This window comes from Leiobunum rupestre, chromosome 11 (assembly GCF_980474605.1).
Source record: "Leiobunum rupestre chromosome 11, qqLeiRupe1.1.hap1, whole genome shotgun sequence".
Taxonomy (NCBI): Eukaryota; Metazoa; Arthropoda; class Arachnida; order Opiliones; family Sclerosomatidae; genus Leiobunum; species Leiobunum rupestre.
This window is the reverse complement of record NC_143394.1, coordinates 37,169,727-37,179,877: the sequence shown is the minus strand read 5'-3', so window position 1 is coordinate 37,179,877 and position 10,151 is coordinate 37,169,727. Positions and strand designations below refer to the sequence as shown.

The 10,151-nt window shown below is 38.3% G+C and overlaps 1 protein-coding gene across 1 annotated transcript; it reads right to left on the bottom strand.

Annotated features, from left to right (window-relative positions):
* Positions 1-3,725: 3,725 nt before the first annotated feature.
* Positions 3,726-5,086, bottom strand: LOC149922445 (uncharacterized). Its single transcript, XM_090162296.1, has 4 exons — positions 5,035-5,086; positions 4,776-4,978; positions 3,903-4,044; positions 3,726-3,838 (listed from the first exon to the last, which is right to left on the bottom strand). Exons 1-4 carry the CDS (start codon positions 5,084-5,086, stop codon positions 3,747-3,749), a joined length of 489 nt encoding a protein of 162 aa, XP_090018422.1. The 3' UTR covers positions 3,726-3,746.
* Positions 5,087-10,151: the final 5,065 nt, after the last annotated feature.

The following is a 10,151-nucleotide window of genomic DNA, read 5'->3' as shown; positions in this document are numbered from 1 at the left end:
CGTTCCATTGTCTGTAACCAGTTCGTGATTCCTGCACATACAAAGGAATTATCTGAATCGATCGACGACTTCTGATTTCTTAAATATGCCGCTCGTATTCCTGAATATTCGCCCTTGAAGAGCAAGTAGTACCATCTGCCCTTCATAGATGGTGTTGGCGAGGGTTCCCAGACGTCAATTTTATCAAATTTGATCAGAATCGGTAAAAATGGAGAAAAGCGAAATATAAAAAAAAAAGTTGTATTTACCAACTATAAAAAAAAAGTGAGTTGCAGGCTAAGAAAGACAAAATATATAGTACAATCGGCGCAAGGATGCCTCAGATCGTTTCCGGTCATTCCACCGCGCGAAATTTGAATTTGGCCATTTTACGGTCAAATTCGAATTTTGCTCTTTTTGTCGTCTTTTAGCGCCATCTAGAGACCGAAATTGGAATCTTTATTTTTTAATTTCATAATTGTGGTGGCGAGCAAATTTAAAAGATAAGGCATTCCTATCATTCTTAAATTTAAAATAGTATGTATAATTATTTATTTTTGTAAATTTATTTCTACGTCTTACCAGTTAAATCAGCAGTTTCTTTTAAAATAGTTACCACGCTTTCTTGGGGGTAACGTTGTCTTAATGAGCTATAGACGTTTAAAATTATATTTTTCTCTTTACTTGTTAACAATAAACCTTTATCATGCTTTTTATAGTAACCTCTTGGGCTATTTAAAATATTTGGAGCATCAATTATCGAACCTTCTTTAGCTGTATTCAGTAATTAAATTCGTGACAACATGAAATTAAAAAATAGATTCCAATTTCGGCTCCTAGACGGCGCGAAAAAACGATGAAACTCACGATATTTGAAATTGACCGTAAAGTGGTCAAATTTAAATTACGCGCGGTCGACTGGCCGGAAATGATCTGAGGTATCCTTGCGCAAACTGTACTAAATATATTTTGTCTTTCTTAGCCTGCAACTCACTATCGCCAAATCGACGGTAATAAATGAATTTTATCAAAATTAATAAAATAGAATTTAGTTGTTTGAATTTGATCAAAATTAATAATTTTAATTAGAATTATTATTATTATTTTTTAGTGCTCAGATTCCCATGTCATTTTCAATGGAAAAATATACATACTGTGTTGTCAAAAACATTTTCTGTTGCCATGGCAAAACTAATGCCCATTGCAACTTTTCCCTTGGTGAAATTTTTTGTTACCATAAGGTCTACGTACCCACCTAGTTTCAACCAAATCGGTGATTATCACCTCGGGTAGTCTCCTCGTCAGTATTCTGAACGGAAACGTCATACCCCAGTGTCTTCAAAGTGGTCACTATGTGGTGCTTGTATTCATGACCCAGGCGTTTGTCAAGTTTCGAGATCTACTTTAACGTTTCTCGGATCATCTGCGAGATGGACAGAATTCCTTGCTGTTCAACCTTGGCGTCAACTCTGAATAGACTTTCAACCTTTCCAGGTAGACAGAGTTTTCGGCAGCCATTGATTTCTAGTACAGTCCACATAATGATGCTGTAACGTCGTTGCGTGCGAAAACGCTTATGAATTATCTCTTGAGGCCATTGTTTCCCAATGAGGAACTTATTCGTGATGTCGTATATATAATATATATATATATATATATATATATATATATATATTTGAACAAATTTCCAATCATCTTGTCCGTTAACTTAACAAACCCAAGAGAAATTTTATCGAAAAATAATTTTTCAAGTTACCTGATTTTGGAAATAAAGTAGCGAAACGCGAACACTTTAATTTAAATTAATTTTTAGACAAACTGAATTTTTTTGAGTTACCTGGTTTTGGAAATAAGTAGCCAAACGCGAACACTTTAATTAAAAATAAATTTTAGACACAAATCACCTAGGATTGTAAAAACCACATACCCGCGAAACAAAATGTTTTCCCGCGATCAGTAGAAATAAACGGCAGAAATTCGTGGTTTTACCGCGGGGCTGGAAACCCTGACGCCAATAATAATAATCAGCTAGGCTAATACCCAAGGCACCACGGAGGGGTAAGTCACTCTCGGACGACCTGTACACCGAGTTCTGTTAAAGGTACGGATTTTTAAGAGTTCACGAACTGTTGTTAGCACAGTCAGAGGTACGACAGTGTACACCGAGTTCTGACCAACCCCTTGGGCACCACCTTAGGTCTAAGTCATCAAGCTACTTATAATGCCTTTAAAAAGGTGGCCGGAATACAATGCGTAGGAGGGTGGTGGCAAGCCCTTCACGCCACGCGAGCCAACAGCTCCCTACACTAACTATTACCGTTAACCTCGATAAGTTTTTATGGAAGGGGAAACCGAAGAGCTCTGGGGAAAACCCCTTAAACCAGTGGGGAGAGAACTTGCAAACTCAACGCCGAAGGAGTAGTTCCGAGTTTTCACCCAGTGCCACAAGCTACGATCGAACCCGACTCCTCTCGCTGCGAGGCGAAAGTGCTAACCACTCCGCCACCCCACCTTACCCCCTTTAGGTTTACATAGAGCCACTCAGCGGTCAAAGCGAGGAGCTTATAAACTGGCTTGTGTCGAGGGTGAGACCATCAGTAGTAGGGTACTACTACTCATGCTGGATTTGTCACCTGTCCGGGCTTGTGGACGCTGGCGTAGGGCATTCTGATGAGACCACCGGTGTAGTAGGCTTTTGATTCGCTTGGAGCGTCGGTATATAAATTTCTGACCACATGGTGCCATCTAGGAGCAACAAACAGAGCACCCCACACAAGGAGTACGCAACCCGTCAAAAGTCGTGCACTTTCTTGCGTACATTTTTCATTATCTAGATGCCTTAGCACCTGCTGCCGTCGGAAGGGGAAAATTGTCTTCCCCTTTCCGTAAAACTCTCAGCGTAAATGCTCGTCCAATGAAATTAGTACACAACATTCTGTTAGAGTGGTTAAAGGCTAGCTGCGTTCTCCTTGTGTTTGTTGCTCCTAGGTGCCATCTACAATAAATAACACTATAAAAATCGCACCTCTAATGGCATCCCTCTGACCTCTAAAATGTTTACATTAATGGACATTAAATAGAAGTTGAAAACTGTCGGTTTCTTAATTAAAGCTACTTCAATAGTTCTTTTTATAAACTAACGTGGCCTTCTTGTTGAAATGTTGCTCTTACGTCAGTCTCTTACTTTCACAAGCCTACGAGCGCGCGCTACAGTCACGAGGAGAATAGATTTTTCTAGCGCGCGTGCAAATCACTCGTGCGAAGAATATACTAATAAAGCTGGGTCTTGTGACGTAAGAGCAACATTTTAACCAGTTCGGCAAGACCACTTTTTATTTTATAAAATCAACTATTATTTTAAATTATTATTGAGATATTACAATTTCAAATATTTTCGAAAAAATACCATTAGATAGAGCAATTTTTTTACTATTTTATACCATTCTTTTATGTATTCTCGAAGATCTATTGGTCCAAATAACTCGTAAGACTTGTAATCTCTTTAAATTCTTTTAGGGTTTAGCTTTTTTGTTCTTTTTACATTATGGACTTTTCTACCTTTTAACATGATTTAACATTTCTAGACCTTAGTCGATTTTAAAGGGCATTTTGAGTTACCGAGGAAGCAAATCTCGAAAAGAACAAATTTTTGAATAAAGCGGAACACGCAACGACAACGAATTATATTTTAGACTAAAATAAATAAAATGAAAATACAGTAAATATATCCATTTATTGATTCGCTCTAAGTATCAATTAATTATATCTTATCCAATGCCGTGCCAAGTAGTACCATTTCGTTTCAGTTTAGTTAGAACATTGTCCACAGCTCTGGAATTTGATTGCCCTGAAGCCATAGCTGTGAAACGGGAGTTTTAAATCTTTAATTATGTCAAAATAACATCTTAAAATAAATATTCTACCTTCGTCTTCAATAGTCATTCGCATTCTTGCTATGATTACATTCTTGTTTGGTTCGCCGGTTCTTACCAGAACTGTATATGTGCCAGAAGCGTGGAAATTTACACCATTGATGCAAAGCGACCTTTCAGCATCTTTACAGACCTATGTGCGACATAGATACGATGTAAAATAAGACATAAATATTTAAAGAAAGATAAAATACGTCGTAACAGAAGTACATAATATATATCATAAATAAGTATCCAATCTCTCTATACGCTTGAAAAATGTAACTTCACAGACTCGCACCTTTTTTTTAAATAGTTCGGATGAAATAAGTAAATGTTCCTAAATTAGGTAATTCGCGTGTCTCACTATGCAGGTCGAAAATATTTTGTCCTCAAATCTGCGTCCTTGGTATTAGCGGTAATTAATCTGCTAAGCTAATACCTAAGGCACCACCACAGGCCTAAGCCATCATGTGACTTTTAAGGCCTTATAGCTTGTGGCCAGGTTAAATTGGCAGCTCCCTACTCTAACTCTGTTGGCTCGTGTGTCATGAAGGTCTGGCCACCACCCTCCTACGCATTGTAACCTGGCCACCTGAATTAATGGCTTTAAAAGTCACTTGATGACTTAGGCCTAAGGTGGTGCCTTGGGTTTTAGCCTAGCTGATTATTACTATTAAAAAAAACTATTACCGTTAAGGTTAATCCCCTAATAAAGTTCTCTTGCCTAGAATATTCAACTAAATCCTAGTTTTAACATTTAACTTCGTTTGGCCTAGTTATAATATAAAATATTCAGCCATGATTCCGTGTGTACGCGTTCAATGTTTATAAGATTAATATATCCTATACAGCTTACAATGCAACCTTTGAAATAGTAATTACCACAATAGTTCCACCATTGAAATCGAACGTCCGCGAGTATTGAGTAGGTCCATGGTAATAATAAATGATTTCTCCGTCTTTAGACCACGTGATATCTTCAAAGTTTTCTCCGTCTAAGTTATAAGCCACAGACAACTTTACAGAATCTCCAAATTCAACGAACGACGGAAGAAACACTTCGATTAGCCTTAAACCCGAATGCCCTAGAGGAACGAAATTACTATTAATTTGTTTTATAAAACTAGACAACGTTAATTACCTTTAATTAATAGCGCAAAAGTGAACCCTATCGTTGCGTAGGAATAAATCATACTAAAAGTTATATCAGAATGAAAATATAAATATTGCTTAAGCTCTCTCGATTTCTTTAAAAGCTTGTAAATTGAAATGAATATCATCTATTTATTAATGTGGTTAACTCTATATCAACATCAGAACTAATTACATCCGTTTTAAAAGAAATTATTTATTTATTTTCAACCAATAAGCTGACTATATTTCCATTAATCTTATTAAAATCGCCGGAAACTGAAATCAATTTCCTCTAATTTGACGTAAGCGAATTCAATAAATTTCGAAGATAATAATGTCTATATACATTTCCCGATAAAGGAACAAACATCTACAGGGTGTTTCAAAAGGTTATGCAATTTTTTTAAGGAGTTGTAAGGGGTGAGTTGAGAAGTATGCCTGTTTTTCCCCATTTTCCTACGATAAGTTAAGAGCGCTAGACAGCTTCAAAGTGTGGCCTACTAGCCCCTGGACGTAGGCTGCAATAACCGCAAAACCAAGCGGCAGGGACTTTAAAAACTGTTTAAGTTTACTTTTATTATACCTATCACATGAACCCAAACCTTTATGTTCGCATTTCCCTGCTGCTTGGTTTTGCGCTTGTTGCAGCCTACTTCCAGGGGCTAGTAGGTCACACTTTAAAGCTCACTGGCGCTCTTTTAACTCATCGTAGGAAAATTGAAAAAAAAAAACAGGCATACTTCTCAACTCACCCTTTACAACTCCTTAAACATTTGCATCACTTTTTGAAACACCCTGTATATCTTTCATTTATAGGAAATTACGTTTAAATTTTGTGTATACAGTAATTATAAGAAAGAAATCAGCAGTACGTCATTTCACTACGCGCAAGGAGGGACAGATATTGGATAGGATCGTAAGAAAAGTTTTAAAGGAAACAAACATGGACATGAATTACAATAATTTTATAATTTTTAATGAAGTTTACAACAACTAATTTCAACAATTTACGTATAATTATTACCCTTTTTCTTTTCAGGATATATAGGTGACTATCATCGTATGACGAAGTGAAACGTGCGGAATATTTAAAATATTTTAACTCTATCGTCCGTAAATCACGAAACCATATGCTAGAGTTGCGCTTGCGGATTCTCATTTAAGGTGAATTCATTCTTGATTTAAATCACCACTTAACTGAAAACGATGCTGAATATAGTCTAAAACGGATTATTAAGAGAAACCTTTTAATCGCGAAAAATTGATTAAAAATTTGATGCAATTTTTAGAAATCAAATATATCCAGATTTGTTTCATGTAAAATTATATTTATTATCTTATCGTGGGCGTTATGAAATGATCCAATATGATCTGTTCCTTCGTGGGCGTGGTGAAATAATCCAATATGATCTGTCCCTTCGTGGGCGTGGTGAAATAATATAATATCTGTCCCTTCGTGGGCGTGGTGAAATGATTTAATATCTGTCCCTTCGTGGGCGTGGTGAAATGATCCAATATCTGTCCCTTCGTGGGCGTGGTGAAATGATCCAATATCTGTCCCTTCGTGCGTGGTGAAATGATCCAATATCTGTCCCTTCGTGGGCGTGGTGAAATGATCCAATATCTGTCCCTTCGTGGGCGTGGTGAAATGATCCAATATCTGTCCCTTCGTGGGCGTGGTGAAATGATCCAATATTTGTCCCTTCGTGGGCGTGGTGAAATGATCCAATATCTGTCCCTTCGTGGGCGTGGTGAAATGATCCAATATTTGTCCCTTCGTGGGCGTGGTGAAATGATCCAATATCTGTCCCTTCGTGGGCGTGGTGAAATGATCCAATATTTGTCCCTTCGTGGGCGTGGTGAAATGATCCAATATCTGTCCCTTCGTGGGCGTGGTGAAATGATCCAATATCTGTCCCTTCGTGGGCGTGGTGAAATGATCCAATATCTGTCCCTTCGTGGGCGTGGTGAAATGATCCAATATCTGTCCCTTCGTGGGCGTGGTGAAATGATCCAATATCTGTCCCTTCGTGGGCGTGGTGAAATGATCTAATATCTGTCCCTTCGTGGGCGTGGTGAAATGATCTAATATCTGTCCCTTCGTGGGCGTGGTGAAATGATCCAATACCTGTCCCTTCGTGGGCGTGGTGAAATGATTCAATACCTGTTCCTTCGTGGGCGTGGTGAAATGATCTAATATCTGTTCCTTCGTGGGCGTGGTGAAATGATCCAATATCTGTTCCTTCGTGGGCGTGGTGAAATGATCCAATATCTGTTCCTTCGTGGGCGTGGTGAAATGATCCAATATATATGTCCTTTCGTGGGCGTGGTGAAATGATCCAATATATATGTCCTTTCGTGGGCGTGGTGAAATGATCCAATATATGTCCCTTCGTGGGCGTGGTGAAATGATCCAATATCTGTCCCTTCGTGGGCGTGGTGAAATGATCCAATATTTGTCCCTTCGTGGGCGTGGTGAAATGATCCAATATCTGTCCCTTCGTGGGCGTGGTGAAATGATCCAATATCTGTCCCTTCGTGGGCGTGGTGAAATGATCCAATATTTGTCCCTTCGTGGGCGTGGTGAAATGATCCAATATCTGTCCCTTCGTGGGCGTGGTGAAATGATCCAATATCTGTCCCTTCGTGGGCGTGGTGAAATGATCCAATATCTGTCCCTTCGTGGGCGTGGTGAAATGATACAATATCTGTCCCTTCGTGGGCGTGGTGAAATGATCCAATATCTGTCCCTTCGTGGGCGTGGTGAAATGATCCAATATCTGTCCCTTCGTGGGCGTGGTGAAATGATCTAATATCTGTCCCTTCGTGGGCGTGGTGAAATGATCTAATATCTGTCCCTTCGTGGGCGTGGTGAAATGATCCAATACCTGTCCCTTCGTGGGCGTGGTGAAATGATCCAATACCTGTTCCTTCGTGGGCGTGGTGAAATGATCTAATATCTGTTCCTTCGTGGGCGTGGTGAAATGATCCAATACCTGTCCCTTCGTGGGCGTGGTGAAATGATCCAATATCTGTTCCTTCGTGGGCGTGGTGAAATGATCCAATATATATGTCCTTTCGTGGGCGTGGTGAAATGATCCAATATATGTCCCTTCCAATTACCTTACAAGGAACGTCGAGATTTTATAACAATTTTCCGTAAATTCAAAAATAGCAGTACCATATCAGCTGAGTTCACAAAAATGGCGGTTCCCAAATAAGGACGATTGCTTAAAGGGAAAAGCTCTGGTATCGCCAACCCTTTAAAGCAACTCGTAAAATGTGTAGTTCTCAATAAAGGCCATTTGTATTTAATATTTATACAGTAGACCACGAAGCGCAGCTCCTTTTAGAACGTAATTTACTTGAAGCGTAGTTCCTTTAAAACGTAGTTCTTTAAAAGCGTAATTCCCTTAAAGCATAGCTTACTGAAAGTGTAAATCCTTTAACGTGCGGTTCCTCAAAGCCTAACGTGGTGCCCTGGGTATTATCCTAACTGATTATTATTATTATTATTATTATTCTCATATAGGCAGTTCCTAACATTTGCACGTATCCTTAAAGCTCAGACAGCCCTAAGCTCTAAATTGTTCAATTTTTACCAGGAAAGTTAAGCTAAGATAGTAGATCAAAACCTTTCCAATGAAATCGTTTTATTTGCGATTTAAATGAAATCTTTGATTAAAGAAAGTTTAGTTATCAAAACGAGGGCAGTTTACAAAGTAGATCAAAACCTTCTCAACGAAATAGTTTTATTTGCATTTTAAAGGAAGTTTTTCATTACAGCAAGTTTGAATTATTTTAGTATATATATCTAATGTAAAAAAAATTAATGGAAGAAATAATTCGGGCATGAACTCGATAAAAAGATACATTTTTAATTTTTAAATAAAAAAAATTGTCTTATCGAGTAGCAAGATTTTTCTGAAAAGAATATCCTAATTGTCATTCTTTCATGGGCCAAGGATCATAAGTGACCTTGCAGCTCTGTCTCGAAAAAGAAAACATTACTACGAGGAATTCAGAGCTAATTTCCGATCATTATGAAACACTTTGTTTTTCCGCCTAGTGTTGCAAAATCTGAACGGAATTCTTAAAGCTGCTAAAGTACTTAAAGCTACCTACGCCTACCGTCTCAAGAAAGGGAAACTACGATTCCACTGATCTTCTTAATCCATGATTGTCATAAATAAATGTAACATTGGATGTAAAAACCTTTTTAGGTTACTATAGTGACAGCATGCTGCGAACGTGACAAATTCATTTACAATTTCTAGTGTCAGTGGATTTTCATTAGATTATGAAAAAAAAAAACCACTAGCGGGAAAGTGAAAGTTCAACGTTGGTCACTAGGTGTCTCTATGTCAATTGAAAATATTTATGGATCATCCAGCGTCTATCAACATGAAGATATCTCTTATATTTTAAAAACTCTGAATTGATTGTCTTTAACAGTTTGTGTGCAAGTGTCCTCAGGAGACTTCAACCGTGCAAGTGTCATCAGGAGACTTCAACCGTTCAAGTGTCATCAGGAGACTTCAACCGTGCAAGTGTCATCAGAAGACTTTAAGAGTGCAAGTGTCATCGGGATACTTCAACAGTGCAAGTGTCATCAGGAGACTTCAACCGTGCAAGTGTCATCAGGAGACTTCAACCGTGCAAGTGTCAACAGGAGACTTCAACCGTGCAAGTGTCATCAGGAGACTTCAACCGTGCAAGTGTCATCAGGAGACTTCAACCGTGCAAGTGTCATCAGGAGACTTCAACCGTGCAAGTGTCATCAGAAGACTTCAACCGTGCAAGTGTCATCAGGAGACTTCAACCGTGCAAGTGTCATCAGGAGACTTCAACCGTGCAAGTGTCACCATTAGACTTCAACGGTGCAAGTATCATCAGGAGACTTCAACGGTGCAAGTAACACCAGGAGACCTGAACAGTGCAAGAACCAACAGGAATCTTCAACAGTACCAGAAACATCAAACGGCTTTTCTAATTTTCTAAAATATATTTGTCAAAGTAGCTATTAAATGTTAGTGTTACAATATATTTTAAACCTATTAATCAAATTAGGATATAATAATATTTACATATACAATTTTTACATGTATAATAAAATTATTAAAT